The sequence below is a fragment of the Pagrus major genome, chromosome 17, assembly GCF_040436345.1.
Source record: "Pagrus major chromosome 17, Pma_NU_1.0".
In the NCBI taxonomy this organism is placed as follows: Eukaryota; Metazoa; Chordata; class Actinopteri; order Spariformes; family Sparidae; genus Pagrus; species Pagrus major.
In genome coordinates, this window is record NC_133231.1 from 11009250 (window position 1) to 11031987 (window position 22738).

The 22738-nt window shown below is 41.0% G+C and overlaps 1 protein-coding gene across 6 annotated transcripts in view; it reads right to left on the bottom strand.

Annotated features, from left to right (window-relative positions):
* Nucleotides 1–1703: 1703 nt before the first annotated feature.
* The window catches only part of grb10b (growth factor receptor-bound protein 10b), a 72809-nt gene continuing 51774 nt past the window's right edge, over nt 1704–22738 (bottom strand). For 2 of the 6 annotated variants that reach the window (XM_073485073.1, XM_073485072.1), the window contains exons 6-17: nt 17683–17839; nt 12374–12489; nt 11855–11929; nt 9737–9874; nt 9323–9433; nt 8910–9008; nt 8506–8583; nt 8099–8215; nt 7643–7709; nt 7429–7516; nt 7188–7281; nt 1704–6526 (exon numbers count right to left, since the gene is read on the bottom strand). In XM_073485073.1, the coding sequence (XP_073341174.1) occupies nt 6380–6526; nt 7188–7281; nt 7429–7516; nt 7643–7709; nt 8099–8215; nt 8506–8583; nt 8910–9008; nt 9323–9433; nt 9737–9874; nt 11855–11929; nt 12374–12489; nt 17683–17839 (1287 nt within the window). In that variant the 3' untranslated portion in view covers nt 1704–6379. Of the gene's footprint in view, nt 6527–7187; nt 7282–7428; nt 7517–7636; nt 7710–8098; nt 8216–8505; nt 8584–8909; nt 9009–9322; nt 9434–9736; nt 9875–11854; nt 11930–12373; nt 12490–17682; nt 17840–22738 lie in introns of all 6 variants that reach the window. The other 4 variants (XM_073485070.1, XM_073485069.1, XM_073485074.1 and 1 more) reach the window with 3 other exon arrangements.

A 22738-nucleotide genomic window follows, 5' to 3' on the forward strand; every position in this document is an offset into this window, starting at 1 on the left:
TGCTTTTGTAGATTTTTTGATGACTGCTCTGTTGATTGGTAGTTAAAATTTAAGTGCAGACCTTCAGTCACCTGTCAAAGTTTTTTGGTCCCCTTTGGTCAGCAACAATGCACTTTCCAGATGTTGGGCTCCCTCCGTTGACTCAGTTGGTCAACCACCTGATAGTTTATTACAGACTTTTTCTTGCTGACTCACCGGTTTACCTGAATCATTGCTGGCAGGATCCGTTTCCTGTCAGCCACACACTCCTATAAAACAAACTGGAACAATATATGGGATACCAGGGGCAATTGCAACATCGGAATCTGCACCAATCAGAAACGAGACATAAACATGAAACTCATTATGCAAATAGTGTTTGATGATAGCTCTCCTGCATGCCAAAGAAGAAAACTGATGTCTCATACTCATCAAAGTTTTTCTGCCAGGACTAATTTTTGAGTTATAAAAGTAATTTCTACAAGATTTTCCTCACACTGTCTTAACCTTTAAAGCCAGGAATTTAAATCTGTTTGCTAATCTTGATATCTTTCTCCCATTTTAGTTTTGCGTGTCTGGCCAGAAGGGTAACTTTTGTCATGGAAGGAATGGTTGGGTGGAATTATAATGCTGTGATACAACTGACCCTGATGCAATTAAATGGTTATGGTTAGGGTTTGATTTGATTTCAACTGGTTTGGTTTTGATGTCATTTCTCAGAAACCTTTTAAATTTTTATACTGTTAACTTGTATCCATGTTCCACTTGTTAACAGTCAAAAAAAGGAAGTAGGGGAGACCGGGGGCAATTTATTAATTTCACGGTCAGGTAGGAAGGGGCTTGTTGAGGATATTAATTGGTGTTTAGCTGATAGGCAGTGAGATTGCGTAACAGTCCAGGTAACTCATCCTCACTGCATAATTATGAACAGTTAAATTGCACCAAACCAATAGGTGCAGGACTTCTTTGGAGCACGGTCAAGGTCTCCTAAGCAGTGCCTGAACTGACACGTGCATCAGACTTTTGAGATCCAACAGAACAAGTCAACTAAACCAACCTTGTATCATGATGGTTGTGCTCAAGGTTATGTAAAAGTTACTGTGGTAGCAAGCTGCAAACCTTCAGACATGTTAATCTTCTTCTTTACCCACAACAAAACTATAAGCCTTGAAACCTCACCGCTTTTGCATGACTGATAATCCAAAGGGTGTGACACACACGCCAGACCAGAGATGGTGTCAAAGGGTCAATTCTCAGTAGGACCAATGTAGTGTTGTGACTGTGGGACCACATGTATCATGATTTATTTGTGTTAATATGCTTCAGAATGAATTATCTGAAGGATTTGTTGGCTCCTCGTGTATTTACTAAACTGATTTCTATAATAAGGTTACAGTGACTCATATAACATTTTATCAGCCCTGTACTTGTTGTGGTATTGCACCATCTAGTGGAACACTGAAGGATTAATCTTTCAGTAGGTTTTCAGTTGAATTTAATATATTTTATGCTAATATCTGTGTTTTACCCAGAAAAGGATCTACACTATAGAACATTTTGTTTTCAGATTCTGGACACACATTATAAGGAAAACACAAAACTGTTCTTACAATATAGGCAAGTCAACCAATGCACATATAGTAACACATCTATAACTTAAATCTTACACAACTATGTTACATTTTTAGTTAGGAAACGTTTCTCCAAATAAAGACAAACACAGGTTCTTATATCAATGTATTAATGTTTTATTCTAATTACAATAAACAGAATATATCAGTCCCTTATTTGTACAAAAATACCTGAAAAGGTTACAATTAAGATTTATAAGCCATTCAACTATTTACAGATTGAAGCAAAGCACATTTTGAACACAGGAGCTCTCTCTTACAAAAAAGAGATAAGTTACTGTTTTCTTTTTTGCATTCCCTGAAATACATAATAGTTTATATTTTTATATATAGATATATTTTTTTACTTTACTCATTTGTACAGCCACGGTATCTTGCATTGTGACAGTGTTATGAAGATGCACAAGAGTCAAGATGATAATCAAATAATCCATCGTTGCAGGATCAGGGCCGATTCACTTCCCGAAAGTAAACTGAAACTTAAACTGAAAACAAGAGCATTTGTTCTCAATCACCTCTTGCCAGAATAATTAGGAGTGCCGTCATCGAGTACGTATTCAAATTGCAAGGTTGTTGAGTGTGAACGGTCCCCTCTAAACGATAGCTTTGTCTGAGATTTGGTCCACGTCAGGCCTGGTTTTTTTGCAGAGAAAGAGGAGTCATGAGAGGCACCATCTGTTGTTGCACGTTACCTGGCTACCAAAGCTGACACTGTGACACATCTGTTTGATTAACTCTGTGAGACACAAAGTAATATGATTAAATTATACAGATTTGTTTCTAATTTAGTAGAATTGATGGTGTGAAAGTTCAGGACGTTTTTATGAATTGGTGACCAGTTTTGCCTGTTGGGCTTTTATATCGGCTCAGGTAGCCAGGCAAGGATTTTAGGCTTTTTTCATAAACAGCTTATACAATAGCATTAACAACACTGTTAGCTGTACTCTTTAAATAGTACTGGATCTACTCAAATTTTCTGCAAGTATACTTTTCAAGTTGGTTGGTGGTTCATACAATGGAGAAATCACTGCTGTAACGACCCCCACCTTAATGGAACTAAAATATTTATGAATCCATCGTCATCTTGTACATCGAAGTCCTAGACATCTGATGGACCAGTAGTTTTGAACACGCTCCAAGTCAACCCTGAGCAACCCAGTTACATTCATTTCTGTTAAGAGTAAAAACATGGCTATCCAGCTCCCCTGATTTCTTTTTCATGTGTTCACTAGTTAAATTTGCTTTCTGCCTTTGCATTTAGAGTGAGATCCTGTGAATATAGCAGTTTTTAGCGATAGTAACTCCATCTTAAAGGCCATCAGTCCCTCACATGTTGACGTCTGCTACCATTCAGAAATGTAAATTGGGGGTAAGAAGAAGACTTAGAAGAGGACTTAGCAACAGTTAGAATCAACATTTCAGGGATGTCTCAAGACTTTCAGCAACTACAAACGCATTTGTGTGTTGTTATAATCCAGATTCTTCCAAATATCCACCTATCAAATATCAGTGACAAGAATCCCTACACATTAGACTCAAAATCCGCGGTCATGCAAATGTTTAAACCTGGCTACTTTCTGCTGAAAGGTGGTCAATGCTGCGACCAATCTAACAATGATGCTCTGGTGTGGTTTGAATTACACGTGGGGGCTTTTTTCTACATCTACAATTCTACAACTTTTTCAAGGCAAGGCATTTAAACAGTGGTTATGAGAATGTTGAGGCTTACTTGACCCACTTTCCCAAAACATTTGTGGCTTTATTACTTGAATTAATATCTATTTTTTCTAGTTTCTTTCACCACAAAACAGCGATGAAGAGAAAAAGCTTGAAATTTGTAAGAGAAGGTATTTTTATAGATCTGGGAGGGACGAGAACTGTATTTAAAAGGATTAAAAATGAACTTAGTGACCAATGCTTTGGGAAACTCAGGTATTTTTTGTTTTCAATTTCACAACATTCCACCTGTCATCTATTGGAATGACAACGTTAACACTAATGGATGCCAGTGTGCTTTGAACATCACTTCACAACAAGTGTTGATGATGACAAGATGAAACTAAAAAAAGAGAAAACAAAATACATCAATAGACGCTATGTCATTACAATAATAATAATAATAATTAGAACCATAAATCAAACTGGTCAATCATTTCATGGTAATGACAAAAGAAAACAGTACAGAACAGCGCAGAGAAAAAGAAATCTAAAATTTTCAAGTAATCAGTCACATCCAGATAAATAAATACATTTTTGCTGCAACAATACTTAAAAAAAAAATGATTGAGTCATTGCATCTTAGATAAATAACGGTGACCATGCACAGAGAGTCGATATGGTGCAGCTATTCTGCATCTCAGATGTTCAACACACTTTAAGACAACCTGCAGGTAAATCATGGCTGTTCATGTTGCATTACACGTGAGTACAAATGGATATCTAATCTCCTGCTGACTGGTGCTGACCACAGCTACTGTCAACACTTGGACTAAAGAAAACTTTAAAGTGTGAGTTTTTAGAAATTTCAGGCGTAGTCACGAAATCACAAACAATGATGAAAACAGCTGTTTGTGATGAGACATTCCAAAGAGGATGGTTATGAACCGAATAGCATAAATGTCATCAGAAATACTTTCAAACATTTTGCATTGAATTTGGGGTGGCTGTGTTTTTGTCCTTGTGTTGACATGATCAATAGGTGCTAAAAAAAGTATCCCCATCTCTTCCTTTCACTAATGTTAATTACAGGAGCTAAAAGGTAGACCTGGCCGAAACACAAAGGGGAAAAACAATTAAAAGGAGGACTTTATTTGACTGACCATGGCCGGTATTAGGAAGACAGTTGACTTTTGCTGAAATTGCACAGCCTGGGACAAAAGGTAGGTGTATTTAGTGCCCTCAAAATAACTCAGTTAGAGTTGTATGTCCTCTGCTTCGGTCTGATGCTCTTGTTATTGTCAATCAAAATGATGTCATGTACCAGAGGCGGCTCAATCAATCAAAACGAGGGGACGAAGGGGAAAATGGGCTCTGAATTCTCCTGATCTCCAGTTTTACATTGCTGCCACACCTCTTAATGTGTTTTCACTTTATCCAACAGCAGGCTAAAGAAAGTAAAGGACATTCAGCTATCATTTTTTGATCCGTTTTTACTTACACTGTAGCAACAGCAGATAACTTTAACTTTTTCCGTCCGAATTCTTACAGAGGTGGCGCGCAGTAGGCAGTAGGTGTATGTGTGACACTATCGGTTCACAAGTACTTCCAGGCAAAAAAAGGCCGCATTATATGGAATGTAATGCACAGAGTCTACTATCCGTGTGGAGGCAGAGCACATTAAACCATGTTTGACAGCATCTTACTGACTTCCAACAGGTAGGAGGTAATTTGTGGAACAAAATGTTGATTTCCCACAGGATCCACTGTATCTCTGGGCTTATCTAGTTCTGAAAAATCACTTTTTGTTTTCTTTGATTTGCTGTCACTTGAAAAACACCTTAAGGAAATGCTAGTGGTTATCCCTCCCTGTGCTGCGGTGAGAAGATCATCATTAGACTAACTCTCCATTGTTCCATTTTGTTTTTTTTGCAACAGGTATCATCTTGCCTTAGCCTGCATATACTGTAGCTGCACTTGCTAATTTCCCCCTAAATAGTTTCACTTTTCAACTTCACTATCACCAAAACTGTCAACCTGGTTACATCTTCTAGCTTTATTACTTAGTGTTTCACCCTGAATGACACCGTGGTTTGATTTATCCCTATTAATTTTTGTGGAAGTTGCATGATAAATACTTGGTACAGAATTACCTTATTGTAGCTTATGTGAATAATGAAGAGTTGCAACTATCCAGGATGCAAAAGGTGGACTGAAGACAATATCGATGACAATACACGAATGCATCATTAACAAGAGAAACCCTGTGTGGTCAGATATGAGCAAATTCATTTCTGAGAAGGTGGACAATGCAGATTTTGTACTGTCTAACATTAAAAAAATACTTTGTTTCACCAGTTCCAAATTTGTCCTCAGCCATTTTCTCCAGGTTAGTACTGACGTTTTCCAAACTCCCAAAGGATTCACAAGCAACACTCTTTCTGGCACCTCCGGATCTCATCCATGTTGAGTTTTGACATGTCCTTACATGCCTACGACACTAGAGGGCGGTGGCACCATCTCACAGATTAGTAATGCGACAGCGGAGAAGTCATGCACCGTCAAAGGCCATTCCCAGTTCGATGAGTGCAAAACTAAGAGACAATCAACTCTCCATCTACAGAATATTCTTTGAGGACGTGTGATGGAGTTTGTTCTCAGAGTGGTCCACACGAATTGAATTGTCCTGCTGATTGTCCAGCTGAAGGGAGATCCAGTCTACACTTGAGCTGTGTGATAAAACCTTCAGGTCACTGTGTCCAAGCTTATTGATGACTATGGGTAGCAAGATTGTGGAAGATTCTGCAACAGCATTGATACAAACGGCAGTGTTCGTTTCCTCTATCTTCTCTCTTCTCGACTGCTGAACCTCATGAACAAGTTGTACATCCGACTCCTCGAACATCCATGCAAACCGAAAGGAATCCAACAAATCAGCAGTCAGTCACTCACGACAATATAAACGACAACGAAGAAACATCAGTCAATTCACCAGCTTCTTATAAAGATAAAAACAAAAAGAACCGAGCAACCGAAAGGTTCTTGTTGTTTTGTGTTTATAGGCAGAGTCAGGTCAAGTGATAGGGGTCATGGGGTCAGATGATCCGAAGATGTCATAAGGCCACGACGGTGCATGGGTGTTTGAGTTTACAAGGCAGCACTCCTCTGTTGAGCTGGTAGAACTCCACCAGCTGAATCAGGTCGGTGAATTTGGTGGCGCCGTCATCAAGGCTGAAGAAGACTTGGCCGTCCTCTTCACACTGTCCAAGGTTCCAGGCAGAGAGAGCAGGACACACGAGCGTCGAGAGAAAAGAAAAGAGAAAATTAGACTATAACAATGATTTTACATGTTTGGGCTTGTTAGCAACAAATATTTATGTTATTACTGATCATTTTGCAAACCATTTTATTGTTTTTTTTGGTTTGTTTTTTTAATTCAAGTAAGACCAAATTCACATTATCCTTTTCATGCTTTGCCTTAATGGCTTGACGCAACAATATGATCTGAGGTAGCTCAGCAGCCTTTTGCCTTTGCCATTCATTTTTTCCCACACCTTCTTAAATTCAAGGACTTTCAATGACCCATGTCTATCTCTATTTTCAAAAACTTTTAAGGCCTTGATTTCCCCCCCTAAAATTCACAAACTCAAGGATTTCAAGAACCTATAGGAACCCAGAAAAAGATATTAGATATAAAGAAATATAAAAAGAACAGCATTAATAATAACAACCTCTAGTTTTAGTGCTTGCCACTGTATTTAACCATCTAAAAGATGTTACACAAGCACATGTGTTTGTTCAAACCCTTTTCAATTGCTACTTGGTCTTCCAACATGTACTTTCAACATTTAATGGCTGCTATTTAATAAAAGAATGCAAAAGTACAAGTAACAAAAAAAAGAAACACCAAGAAATGCGTACCGGTAATATCTGGAAATGTTTGATTTTCTGGTGATGGCACAATGTGAGCACAAACGCCTTGGGGTTACTCTGACTGACTCTTAGCAGAAACAACCTGTGCAGCAACAAAGAGGAGAAAAATATTCAGCTGACTAAATTTTATAGATGCAGAATGAAAAAAGTCAGCACTCTAGTTGTCTTTTATTTAAATCCAGTGAATATAGGAAAACTGCATGTATAAAAAGAGCTCCTGCACTCTTACCCATCTACTTGTCCCTGCTGGTGGATGATGCGATGGGATTCTTCTCTGGTTATCCTGCCATGAAACCACAACTGAGCTATGTGGATGACTGTAGAAAGAGAAAAAAAACACATTAAAACATATATTTAAAAAAAAAAAGTTCATATCGTTCAAACTAAAAGAAGTTAATGACTAACTATTATGTTGATCTTAAATGTCTTTGCATTACCTTTACCTGAGCTTAGTGAGGAGTGGTGTAGTGGACTGTGGGAGCCTAATATGTTCATTCGTTGACTCCTCTTCTGAGAGAGATGCCACACACAGACAAAACAACAGGGATTAGTTTATGATCTGGTACATGTGACAGTTCAGACACATATTTCACACATTTGTTGTGTTAATAAATGTTTATAACTTTAAATTAGAGCGAAGCTGACACCTGATCACACTGACGTCATTATTGTGGACTTAGTTTAAGAATCTTTTATATTTTGGCAGCTGTCCTACAGCCATGTCAGCTTTATGAACAGACTTTTGTGAGTTCAAAATAACTAAAGAATCAACACTTACAACTAGAGGAAATTTTGCTCGGTATGAATTTTTGATCAAAATAAATACTGCCATCTGTGGAGATCTACTGAGGTCCACTCCTAGGATTGTTGTTAACAGAAAAAACGAGCTCGTGTCTCACCCGCCACGCATGTCCCTCCTCCATGGCAGCGCTCTGAGCTTCCACAGGGTTGTCAATCACCCTGCCTATCCTCCCTGAGAAATCCATTGCCACGAGGGAGTTCTCTGATACACTCCGCTAGGGGGAGACAGAGATACATGAAGGTTAAAGTGTCAGCACACAGGCAGCAGCAGAGGACGGAGGCAGTGCAATAAAAAGTGTTAGGTGGTGAGTGTTATTCTCCTAAACCAGTCTATTAGCTGTTCCTAGTGCATAAATAACAATAGCTCTTCAGCACAATCCATGTTTTGCTCGTGCCAAAGATCTGAGGGTTATTCAAAGCAATGCTGTTGAAATAGTCAATTCAGTGGAATAGTTTTAATGTTCTTTAACTGAATTTCAATTAAAGAGGATAAAGATAAACTTACCACAGGTGCTGAGAAGTGTGAAAGTAAGGTTTTTCTTTGTTGGGGAATCTTGTAATTCTGGTACAATACAATCCCATACTGCAAAGAAAAGGGAACACACTGGTCAACCAACACTGTCAAAATTCTTAATGAGTGTATTGTAGTGTTTTTGTCTCAAAAAAATAATCAGTCAATGAGGATCTTTCTCTTGTGATTAAAATGTCTTTGCCAAAACTACATCGTGCACCTTTAAAGGTTATAACAGTTAGTCTATCAGATGGGGTCAGGTTTAGGGGGTACAACTCCCCGACCCATTTCCAATCCTGACCTAGTTTAAGAAACTTGATCCCCTGAAAACAGGCCAGAAATAATGATCAAAATTTAGTTGCTGTGCAAAGGTGGCATAATGATTGTCATGGTGTTACCTTAAAGAGTCGGAAGGCAGTCATCCAACAAGTCCTGCCTTGTTCATCCTCGGCACACAGCATCCTCAACTCCTTCATCTCCCCTCGACCTTTATTGGGCTGCAGATGAACATTTTACAGAATCAGAACAGGGGTAATCATCATCATTATCATCACTACCACTAATGGAATAACCTGAGCTGGTAAGGACGATAAGAAAAAAACAACATACAACATTTTTAAAATACAGAACTTAATAATAAATCAACACAAAATCATATTTCAGAAATACAGCAATAAACCAAAACCTCAGCACTCATATCTGCATGCCGACGCCCTTCTCATGAGGCAGGGAGGTGCACAGCATGTCAATCATTGCTCAGTTCATAATATTTCATTAGATCTTCATCTCGCTTCTGTCATCTGAAACTCACCTTGATACAGAACTCGTAGTCTGTGGGCGCACCGTGCTGCTTTTTGCCTGTGATGACAGTGAAGATGTTGCTGTCTTCAAGGTCTGCTAGTAACTGTAGATGTCTGGGCTCCTGGAGACAGGAATAATTAATAAGTCAGAACATCAGAGAGAGACACAGCCTGGGGGTGTACTGACAGACAGAGAGAGAGAGCGAGAGACCACCATCAATAAAAGGGCTGATTCTTTGAAGGTGTTTAATCTGGAATATTTACTGTGTCATCACTGTAAAATGTTAATGTAGCATGCATATGAATTCTTAAATGATAAATGATGACTGTAATTACAAAGTAACTAAAAAAGAAAGAGATACATGTTTGAAGAATCACAATGAAATATATTCTGTCTGAGGATGAAAAGTGTGAGTCGCTCGAACCTTTGAAGTTCCTTTTGTAGAGCAGTAGAGTCCCGAGCGCCGCAGGAACATGTAAACTTTCTTCCACGACTTCCTGCCCACCTCCTTCACATACAGATGCCCCTGGATCTCTGGACAGCTACTGGTCGTTAGGAAGTTCTGAAAGAGGGAGGAGCGAGGGATCAACACACAACCGCTTGGATTCATTCACTTCACAATGTCCTCCGTGAGAGAGCCTCAGGAGGGATTTCACATTTGAAGGCGCAGCTGAACACTGAAAGCTGTAGCGGACACCATCTGTAGAGGCAGCACAGACGGGAGGCTTTTCGTCAAAGAACACAGTGTCATCTGGGCTTCTTGCATCAATGACTGACATCAACACTGGTGGTCTGGTGTGATGGTCGAGATGGGCGGCAGCTTGAGTTCTTACACACCACGGCAGCCACAATGATAAACGCCCGACATTATGCTATTGTCTGTAAAATCAGAGGGTGTGAAGCACTGAGGAGGGCTGACACTGTCCTGACACTGTCATGTGTATAAATACACACTCACACAAAAACATGTACAGTATATACAGAATGTATTTGTGTTTTAAAGGGACAGTTCACTCCAGACAGTTGCCGTAGAAATGTCTGCCTTCTCTTGAATATAATGGAACTAGATGGCACTCAGCTTGGGGTGCTCTGAGCGGGGAAAAAAAAGACATTTTCAAAAACTCAACAGCAGTTACATATCTACCGCTGATATCTCAAAAACTCTAGACGGATAAATAGCACAAAAGGTAAGGTAAAATGTGTAGGTTTGATTTTGGGGTGAACTGTCCCTTTAAAGCAACAAAATGTAACTTCCTGGAGAAAGATAGTTGATTGTTCAGTCTCATCAAACACTGATGTTTAGGGCTGACATTCTGTTGCTTTTTCCATTTATAACACAAAAAGGAAGAAAATTAAAAAGTAAAAAATAAAAATGATGAGTGTCATGTTATGCCATGAGCCTGCCACAGTGCATACAATGAAGTACATTCCTTTCGGGAACCCTTCCAGCCTAAATTATCTTGTGGGTGTCTTAAGTATTTGGAGTTTGTGGTTTCCATGTTTCACAAAAATATCGCACCATGAAATGGCAGGTTAAGTTATTAGAGCCGATTTGGAATTTGTGGCTTGCGGCTGGAAGGTAAACTGTTCCAGAGGACTCTTCAATATTTAAAGCACATGTTTCCCAGTGTTTTGGAAAAATCCTACAAAGGGCCTCATGCATGAGTGTTTTCCGACGTTTGCGGAGCACACGTTCACACGCAACGTTCATTCAAAAAGCTTTCTGTTTCAGGCGCTACACCTTGCCGTTCTGCGTCGACATGATGCTGCTTACGTGATGGAAAATCTTGCTAACACCTGGTGGAGCTCAGGTCAGAAACTGTCTTGGTTTGGAGAGGACTCTGACTGCAAAGATCTTGTGTTTAGAATTAGTCGAACAATTGAGATTCCTGACACAACTCAGGCTCACCACATCCCCGTTCATTTATTGACTCCTCTATGTAGAGCATAACGGAGCATAACATCTATATGATCAGCAGGGGAGTTAAAAGCTTTCTGTGAGTGGCAAGGATGAAGGGATGGATTCCACCGGTGGCTCTGTCTCTGACAGCTCCATTACTTGATAAAGGAGTCAGACTGCATGTAAACCCTCCATCCATTAAGACCAAAGCTCTTCAAAACCCAAAGAATCTTCTTTTCTTGTCTGGTTTTCTCCCAGACTTTTTCTTCCCTTCCTATCTTTCGTGAAATCAGTGTGTGGCCCGTGAGGCAGATAAGAAGCTTGACGCATGTGTGAAGTTGTACTGTGCAAACATATGAAAGGCAGGTGAGGAACTGTATGTTCTATTCCTGACTGCCTAATACCATCCATCACAGGCCTGCGGTGCGTGTGCCGAGACAGTCATGTGTCAACGGGGGATCAACAGTAGTTATTACTGCAGGCTCTGACGAGACACACTGTCTAAGGGTCAGAGGTGAGGTATGTCAGCTTGATTGTACAGTATGTAGTGGGTGCTGACTCCGAGGTAAACAAAGCCGTGTGCGTGTCAGGAAGAGAAGAGAGAATGAAAGACACAGAGAAGTGTGTGTGTGCTGTCCGTACCTGAAGGAGCTGAGATGGTGGAATCGTACGACTGGTTTCCTGGCACCATGCAACCATCTGCTCTGGGAAAAATGTCTGGTGGAAGGAGAGGAGGTGGAGAGAGGCAGACACAGAGAATATCAGCCACTGTGACAATAATTATGGGATTGGAATTTGTGACAGAAAAAGAAATGTCATGCAAATCTCATTAGTACAGTCAGTTGTCATAACATTTCACTAAACAAAGAGAGACACTCTGTCAAAGAACATTTCATTTGGCAAGTGGCCACTCTTTAGAGCAAATTACCAGATAACTCTTTAACTTCCACGTCTCTTTTCATTTAGCAGTCCAAACACTGCCACATCCTGTTCATTTCAAATGATCTAAAAAATGTGTGTGTGTTAAACATCACGTCAATGAGAGGCCCTGCTGCCACAGGTGTGTTTATTTTATCAGCAATAGGTGTAACATATTTCAACAAGAGGACGTCAGAGTGAGTGACATGGCATGTCAAGAAATGTCGAAGGAAAAGCAATTACCAGAGGGTTTCTGAAGAATTCATATTTGGCATAGTTCTTCCTGAAGAGGAATCTACTGTCGCTGTTCATAGAGGCCTGGACCTGAACCACCAGCTCGTGGTCTTCTAGACAGCGCTCTGCAGAGAGAGGAAGGACAACAATGAAGGAGGTTAGTGTTTAATATTCAAAATAGTTTATACGTTTACTACAACTACATATAAGCTCAATTACAACATTTTCTGTCCAAGGAGCAAATATGAATATGTTCATACAAGCATCACAACCTTTCTCTTAGGATTTTATGTACCATTGTAATCTCTACAGACATGCAGATACTAAAATTCAAGGGAAAAGTGTGTCATCAGCGTGTCTACAGGCATATGAAAGGCTTTAAAGATCACTTTTAACCAAATTTAAATATGCAATATGTAAGAGTTTTGGATGAACACATTCAAAAATGCAACAGTCAGTAGAATGTTCACACGTAAGAGTTTGATGGATAAAGAAAATAAATATGTAAGACATTTTAAGACTTTTTAATGACCTGCAGACGTCCTGCATCAGTGTTTCTTGTCAGAAAGAGAACATCGGAAAATCACTAAAATGAAACTGGGTGAAAGAGCACACTGACTCCTTCCCAACAAGTGATTTAGTTTATTTTTAAGCATTAATAATCTGATTTTCTTAAAACAACAAAATTAATATGTCTTGTGTGAGATGACAGCACCTGTTCCCAATAATATCAAGCAGCATTTTTCCAGAGAGCGATGTTCTGTGTTGTTTTAAATCTGACCATCATGTCAGATGTGTGCTCCAAGTGTAGCTCAGCCATCCAAAATGTTTAACCCTTTCTTATCCAGCATAAGTCCTGCAAGCGCTGACTGTTTTTTTGCCGGTAACATCTTGCTCAGTCTCACACTCAATCATTCGTACCTGGAAACTGCCGTCTTCAACTTTATGGCAATATTGAATTCAACATAAAGTGGTGAATGGGACTAATGTTGGAAAATGACTCTGGGTTTCATTTGAACTGTTCAGCGGTCTAAAGGCACGTTGTGAAATGCAGACTGGCTTCAACCGTTTGTACTCATCAAACATGTTGTGACTGATATCAGACCAAGGCCTTTCTTCTCTCAATGGAAGTGTAAGAGACTGTGATTCAACAACAAGTGTGGATGTGGTCAGAGGTGCTGGTGATTTATATCCTGTGATGCTCAAACTGGTCATGACTCAGACAATTCCAACATCATTACAAGTTCTCGCTGTCATGTCTTTAATAAAAGACTTTCCTCCTTTCCCTGGTAGACTTTAATTAAACTTTTGCAACTTAACTTTTGCAATACCAGTTTTTGATCTAATATCTTGTTTTTGATGTGAAATGGAGAACTTCAGAGAATCTGACTGTACAGCTCTATCTCACATCATTATCTCATTGCACGTTTCCCTTCGTTTCCCCTCTTTATCCCCTCTGTCACAAGTGCTCTAAAACTGTCACGACTCTTCTTTTGCTTTCCGTTTCCTCTCGTCGCCTGTCTGATGAGTCACTCATGTTCGTGACAGTGACTCACCCGTAGCAACACTACCTCACTGTCCCAGAGCTGTTAACCTTTTTAGGGGTGGCAAGTAGAGGTCAGTGTTACTTATCTCAAAGAGCCGCTTCATCCCATTCAGCAGCATAGCAGGAGTGGGCAGCGACGGACGGGAATAGGCCTCTCTGTTCAAACACGCTATTGTTCGGGTCTCTTGGAAACTCCTATTCCCGTCTACCAGCCAACCACATGTGCACACATGAAGTATCACAGCACATACATGTGCAGTGCAGACGTACAATCTGTACAGACACAAGAAGGGCCTCCGCATACCGCCGCATCTCATACTGTAAAAAGCACATGCTGAAAATGTTCAAAATATTCTTCAATATGCTACTGATTGGCTAAAAACTGCATTTCTAGATGAAGGCAATATTCATTTTGACAAGCCAAACATGGATTTTGACTATTCAAACAAAGTCAAATGAATAATTACATGTGCTACAGACACACTTGTAGTTTCAGAGAACATCAGTACTTGATGGAGAAGTAATTTAAACGCAATGAATCGCCAGCTATTTCAATAATCAATCAAAGGTGCACTATGTAGTTCTGGGGAAGAAATTTTAATCAGAAGAGAAAGTTTTTCATTGACTGATTTTTTATGACTCAACAAACTAAATAAACAAACTCTCTTTGTTTTCATGACTGAATAAACAAACTGATCTTAAAGGACAACACAACTTCATACTGTTTTTCTTTGTTTATATTTGGCGGACCCTGCCACCTTTCAAACAGTGTTCTGGACCTTATTTTCCTCTGAGAACAGCTTGTTTAATCAGTTATGGAAAAAATAAATATTTGAGTTTTCTATTATTACCTCATTAATATTATAAAGATTAAAATCCTGAGTTTGAATTTCTTCTCCAAAACTACATATTGCCCCTTTAAATATAGTAAACGTTTAATCGAGAAAAATAATCGACAGATTCATGGACAATGAAAACAGTCGTTAGTTGTCGCCCTAGGCAGTAAGACAAATAACAGTCCAAACAAGCCAAATCATTGGTAAAAATGTCTAAATTACTGTAAAGAATATGACAATGCATACAATACACAAACTGATAACAAATATCACTAAATGAAATTCAAACCAACATATTTCTCACATTTTAACAGCAACTGTGACACATATTCTTTGGATGTTTTTTTTAATATAATTTCCTCAAAGACACAAATCCACATCGGCACACATCTACAAACATCTACAAACACACACACTCGGTAGCAAGCCGCAAATGCATAACCCTTCAATCATCATCAGCACGCTGCTGCTTCATTACATCTCATTTACTGAAAGTCCTAAACATAAAATAGGATAAGTAGTTATTCCAGGCCTTAAAGACTACAGTTGCACTACAGGTGCACCAGAATAGAATAGAAGAAGGGCTATAATAGAAAAACTGCTATTCTGAGCCAAAAGTGACGTCATTTACAACAAGCCAACCTAAATGTATTTGGCAGCATCGTGTTGGCAGCACTGATGAGAAATGTAATCAGATCGTGATGGATGGTGAAATATTAGGTTTGAACTTTGGGGACCTATACTTTGAATAATGCAATGTCTCCTCACATGACAGCCGAACAGCCTGCATGTGCATGTAAGCCTAAAGTCTGGCAACAACGTACACAAGTTGTCAGCTGAAACAGTGTTTTCACACATGTTTTTCACCATGTCTCCCACTTCAGTGTGTCTCTCTAGCAGGCACACTGCTCTATATAAAACTACACCCCCTTCTCTCCCACATCTGTTAAACTGTACAGACATGAGCACAGAGCACAGGCTCAACTTGTCTTCCATAAGTGCTTTATAATCGCCCTCTCCTCAAGGGGAGGTTGGGGTTTCTAACGTTCAACTGGCCACAGCTTTCCAAACTTACTGTTACACTGCCAAGTCTAACATAAAACACCCCGACAGTAATGCAAAGCTTGCTTCCTTCTTAATGCAGCACCAAGTTCAAATTCCTTGATTAACGACTCGAGCATCTCTTCCGACTATTGTTTTCTACTTTTTTAAAGACTTTTCCTTGTGTTGTTTTTAGTGCCACATTTGGTGCTCAAGAATATCAGAACAGTGAGCGTTCTGGTCTCGCAGCTTTTCCCTCAACTTTTTCAAATACCTAAAGCAATCCTTACTCCTAAATCTATGAAGATTCTCCTGTGAGACATGCCTCTCTAACTGCTGATGAACTAAAATGCAGTGCTTGAATCAAATGTAATGTTCCACACAGAATACTATTCACCCTTCCTCATCAACATTTTGACCTTTTCGCACCACATTAGTCATGAGGTCTCTGTCTCATGCAGTGAGGGTTTCCATTTTCCTTTAACATGAAAGATAGCCTTTTAAACTCTTCATCAATCATCTCCATCACCTCTCTGCCGTGTCATTTATAGTCCTGGATCGATAACATTACACCCTCTCTGACACTGAGAGGAGCACAAGCAGGCAAAGGTTTTGTTACAGCGCTCATCAGTTACATCGTTACGCCTCCTAATCCATAACCTTCAATTATCACCTCCCTCTTGCTTTAGTTTCTCATCGGCTTCCTTCCACCTCATGTAATCCCCCTTCTATGGCAATTTACGGAGTACAACATCATAATATAATCTTCTGCATGATGATTATTATTGGAAAGTAGCTCAGGAGCAAGAATAATTTGGGATGGGACTGTCCTGGATCTTTGTCCAGGATCTAAAGTTTCTGAAAGACCTGATTCCAAACAGTCTAGTGACCTTAAATGAGCCTGCCCGAGTTAAAAATATCAGGGAAGGATGTCAAATACCATACACAATACTCTGTTTCACTATCCTGTGTGCATGAAGCATAAACTCTCAACTGCCAACACATGAGAGTCTTAAGATTGAGGTCGTCGCTGTACCATTTAAAGCCAGGACCAAAAAGAGTCTCTTCTGGTTCCTAGAGTATATGTGAGCTTCAATAAGAGGGAGAGACTGTCTCCACTTAAAGTAAATCTGCATATAATCACTTTAAAGAACCCTGATCTCAGACATGCATCACTTTTTAATCTCCTTCAAGCGCACCACAGAAACTAAAGCTGGACTCTTCATCAGCTCCGTGAAACAGTTCAGCATCAGCAGGACAGTTATTGAATTCATCTCAACACACCTGAAATTAGCATCAGATTTTGTAATGGCATCTTGTCGAGTGCTTCTCTGTTTTCTTCCAATAGTCTCCTCACTGTTGACTCCGAAAATCACTCGCCTGTTTGTGTTGAAGCAACTTTGATCTCATGTGCGCTGCTCTGTCTATTTCCATCACTTTTCTGTCGGCACACACGCTGATCAATACGTTTCCCCTACAAATTCTTCAATGACAAGCAGCTCAATGTGTGTGCTGGATGTCTGTCTTAGTTGTTCACGAGAGATCAACCTCACCCTGCCTCGTCTGCATGGTACCGCACTGCTACAGAGACCTTTTACACAGCCAGCCACTGTGTTAAACTCGATTAGATCTCTGGACATTATGGCTCAGTGCATGCATATGCTGTGTAGTATGTGCATGCACTCATGCTTGAATACATGCTTGCGTGAGAAAATGCGCCTGAACTGTGTGTCTGCCCGAGTATGCGGGCACGCATGCATACATGTGAATGCACCTGTGCATGTCTCAGCCCACTCTAAGGTCCATCCACTGTGGGTCAGTGAGTGTGTGTGAGTGTCTGATCATGTGTGTTCATGTGTGCTTTTGTGTGTATGTTAAGTTTTTCAGGCCCTTACCTAGTCCTAGCAGCGGGTGGTGTTCAACAAGTGCCCAACTGTTGTCATCCACACAATGGCTTTTATAAACCAGGAGCTGGCACAGGTCTCTGGCTGTCATGTCGGCTGGGATCTCCACCACTTTACCCAGGCCGTCTTCACTGAAGATCTTCACGATCTATGAGAGGAAAATAGATTTGATTTGAGTTATAATAAACAGAGATCATCTGAAAGTAGTTTGGTAAGAACAAGAAAAGAGTTTGAGTTGAGTTGAGAAGAAAGTGTTTCAATAAGGAAGACAGAAAAAAAACTCTTTAAACGATTGCAAGACATTTCTAGCTGTGAAGGATATATTTTGAATACCATTTTGGTACGATTTTATTTATGGTAACCACAGAGGGAATTTTAAGTTGTGATAAAGTCATTTAACACAAACCATTTTTGAAAACTCAGCCTAATAGGTGGGTGAAGCCAGCAATTTTCTTCAAACACTGGAACTGTATTTATCATATATAGTGCCCCATGCACTATAGCATACAAAGGCCTGTAATTAGAGCACACAATAGAAAAGAACAGACACTCGGGACTTTGTAGCAATTGCGGTGTTAGAAATCACAGACAGGCTTTTCTTATGGCAACTTGTTGGTGTAATATAGAAACAAATATACCCTAGTGTATAACAAGCATCTGCTCTTGTTCACACAATGCAGGGCTGCCTACACTTAACACTACTGCACTGTAGCTTAAGGTGAAGTGAGCATGGTGTTTCCAATTATAGCTTATCAAGAAAATGTATGCAAGTATCCAGAGATAAGACATGGCCGCTGGATACACTTCAACTTCACGAACACAAGTTTTCCATAACTTAATATGGTGAATGTGGGCCAGCAATAAGACATGAACATATTACATTTCAGCATCAGAGTGTTTTTATGTTGAATAATTTATGATGAATTGGCCAAACCATGAATAACAGCTGTTATCATTTTGTTTCCATTAATAACACTGAGTCACGCACACACATTGAGCCATTACTGATGTCTCCAATATGATGTATATACTGTATAGCAACAGTGCATCAAGCTCCAAATAGATTAAACTCCACTATAGGATGTCATCTGTACAAGAAACATCCAGATATTCTTGTACATCACTATAATGTGGTCAATAGTCCTAAACTGACTTCCACTACTTGTCCACAGGTTGGCTTTTCAAAGAGATATCATGTAGTCACATCCAAAGGATGCACATCTAATGGCCCACAGAGAGAACTAGAGCAGATACTTAACCTGCAGAGGAATCCAGCCTTGTTAGCCTACACAGGAATCCAGCCTACTGTACTAAGCCTACACATGTCATGTATGCACACTTCCCACATTGTATTTCATGACAAAGAAATTCTGTTCTCTTCTTGAGCAAAAATGCGGCTCATAGCATCACAGTTTGCCAGGCCTGAGGCGCTCTATCCATCCAAAATTTGCTCAAGACAAAAAAAAAAAAGAAAAAAGCGAGGGAGCCTCAATCATTCAAAGCTGCTGACGTTCTTGACTCTCTCTTTTTATTGCTCTGCTCACATCTCCAAAAAGACAAATCGTCTCCAGCCTTTAAGGTATTTACACATTCCGTGTCTCGCCTCTGGTCGAGCAAAGCCGCGCTTCAAAGAGAAAAACGGTCTTAAAATGTAAAAAGAGAAGGAGGCGAAGAGAGGCAGGGACACACAGGGAAAGATAAGAGACACAGAAAGAGAAGCAGTCTTACCTCCACGGCCCGCAAAAGGCAGCAGTCCGGGGAACACGAAGGCATTTTTTGGAGTGAGCCTGGCTCCCCACACACACACTCACTCACACACAGTCACTGAGACAGGAAACCTCGCTGCTCTGTCTGTCGCCCTGTCTCCTCCAGAAAGACAAATAGAAATTCGAATGCCTACAGATGACAGTTTTGCTACCTGTCACACAGCCTGTAGACTAGTCCTTCAGTCCTATCTAGGCTGGCAGCTCTGTCTTAAAAAACATAAAAACCCTGTCTGTGTGACCTAAAGCCGGTGTCTGTATAGCTCACAGGACAGAGACACAGAGACAGTCAGTGATCGGATGGCAGCAGGTACAGCTCAGTGCTTCCAGTGCCGGTTGAGTCTGACAACTATCTTTCTTTCTCTCCCTCCCTCTCCCTTTCTCTCTCTCTCCCCCTCACAAAGGGTTACAGCCTCAGCCACGGGCTCCGAGGCACACTGAATCAAACCACACGCTCAACAACCAATCATAAGGCTGCAGCAGGCTGATGTAATCATTCCCACACAGACCCAGGCTCTCTCTCTCACACACACACACACACACACACACACATACAGAGGCACACACACACACGCACGCACACACTCTGAGAGGCATGCACAGTCCAGTAGACACACAGACGCACAGTCATGCACAGACACAGCCAACTTTTTCAGACCTCTTGCGAGCTCTCCCTGCTTCAGTTTCTTTTTCAGAGCTTGAAGCGGGAGGGTTCATTTGAGAAGGGTGTGGGGCAGTAAGGAGGAGGAGGAGGAGGAGGAGGAGGAGGAGGAGGAGGAGGAGGAGCAGGAAGAGGAAGACAGGATGAAGGAAGGAGAGAAAAAGTTTGTCTTTGTCGCTTCTCTCGCCTCCGAAATGTTCTGAAGTTTTCAAGTGAGGGCTTGTTGGTGTTGTGTGCTTTTCTCTTCTTCTTTTTCTCCTTCTTTGCCTCTCTTTTCCCTCTCCCTCCCTACTTTGCTTCCTCCTTTTCCTCCCTCCCTGTGGCTTAACTTTGAACTCCCCAGTCAGATCTCTCTGCCGCTCACAGCAGTAACAAGACTCATTACAGAGCAAATGAAATGAAACAAACCTGGAGCAGCACTTGAGCACTCAGACCTTCTCCTCCTCCCCTGGTGGCAAGCTTCGTGCCAACATTCTTTCTCTCTGAAGAACAAAAAATCTGGAGACTTTTGCACACACATGCACACATGCACGCACACACCCCCCCCCCCACCCCTCCTTTTAACTCCCGATATTTAATACGGCATCAGACAGACAAAAGCCTTGACACACCCCGTCTGGGAGAGGCGAGAACAGCCTTACGTTGTCCTTGAAGCAACTTCCTCTTAACCCCCCCCCCCCCCTTACGTTTTTCATTGGAAGGCACAGTGTGTGTGTATGTGTGTTTGTACATGTGTGGGTGAGGTGTAATCCAGGAATAAGCACAGTTCGGCAGAAGGAAGGAGGAAATGGTGGTAAAAGTGGCTGCAGTCAGAGTGATACAACTTAATTTACTATAGCGGGAAACTTTGGGGAGGGAGAGGGGGGAGTCTGCGGCTGGGGGAGGGGGAGGAGAGTGAGAGAGAGGGAGAGAGAGAGAGAGAGAGAGAGAGAGGAGAAGAAGTGTGTGTGAATGACTGCACATGCAAACAGGCACGTATGTGGGTGTGTGTGTGTGTGGGATAGGGAGAAACAGGAGACAGACAGACGTGAAGGGAAAAAGAGTGGGAAGCAGAGAGAGAGAGAGAGAGAGAGAGAGAGAGAGAGCGTCTGGTGACACACTGCAGCAGAATGTGTAGTATGAATGCTTCCCACTGTTAACTACATATCTAGCCTGCACAGCTGTCTAACCAACCCACCCCCTCCCTGCCATTCACACAGACCGAGACACACACCCTCGCCTACGTCACGGTTTGTCAGCCAGAGGGGAAAGCCCCAAAGAAGGCTGCACACATCACACATGCTGCAATACAGGTTTTTACCCACACAGCTTTAATTATTCGAGCAGGTTCATCAGTCCATTTAGCGCAAACCGTTTCTGTCGGTGTGGTCTACCGAGTAGACCAGCTTGCCTTTCTGGAATTTGTGGCATTGGCTATTGACGCGGTAAATCCAGAACTTCAACACATGTCATAGCTTCGCACTGGAAAAAAAATTAAGCATGGGCAATTAGTATGTCCACGCAGGTATCATTTTGACGTTATTGTCAATTAGAGCTAGAGCTGATACATTTCCTGTGACTACTGCTGAGTCATCTGATCCAGAAATGCCAATTGTTCCTTTCCCAGATATTCGTCGGTGTTAGTGGGGTTTTTGTCCAGTGTAAACAGGGTTACAGTAAGTAGTATGTCAGTATAACAATTTTGCTGGTGCACAGGTGGCGTGGGAGTAAACAAACCCTCAGTTCCTATGGAGTGGCAGCACTTCTAGCTTGATCATGTGCTCCACTGAACTGGTTCAGTGTGGCAGTGCCTGCGGGTGGGAAGGCAAGGGTTGAATCTGGGGATTAGCATGAACAGTCCACGGACAACAAAGATCGCAAAGTGCAAGTAGAGCTAGAAATTGGGAGTTAATCAAAAATAAGTATTATTATATAAGTATAAAAATAAATATGGAAAGAATTATCCCCACTGTCTGCCACGTCCAATCTGCAGTCCACCACACATCGCTGCAACACTACAATCCTATTTGATACACAGCACTAAGCTAAGTCCTTTTTAATTATATGGTTTAGTATGGAGTTATAGTTTTCAACCTGGTCTTATGTGAACAGGGATAATCAGATCTCTGCACACACAGGGGTCAGATGCAGGTTGATTACATGTTCACTAACCCACATCAGACATTACCAGAGATACATTTAGGATCATTTATTCCAACAGGATAACATGTAGGTGACAAAAACGTGACAGAGGGCTCAGTGGTTACTTTGAAAACACAGTACAGTATGTCAGTTTCAGTGGGGATCTATTAAACTCCACTACACTCTGTGTAGAGATGTGACACACAAGGAATGGTGGTGGTGGTGGAGGGAGATATCAGTTGGCAGCTGGTGGGAAAAATGTAATGACCAGCATCTGCAGGAGCTGAATGAATCATGAGAAAAGTATCTGCTAGTCTCATTATAGACACCACCTCACTGACGTCTTTGACTGTGACTGGTGATTTCAACAGTCAGATGATACTGATCAGCTGAGAGTGTGCATGACTTCAAAGCTGGACGTGAACTAACACAACGCTCCATATTAGTTGCCCAACATAAACTCCCTCAAGGCAAACAAATTAAACAACAAAGTGGAATAATT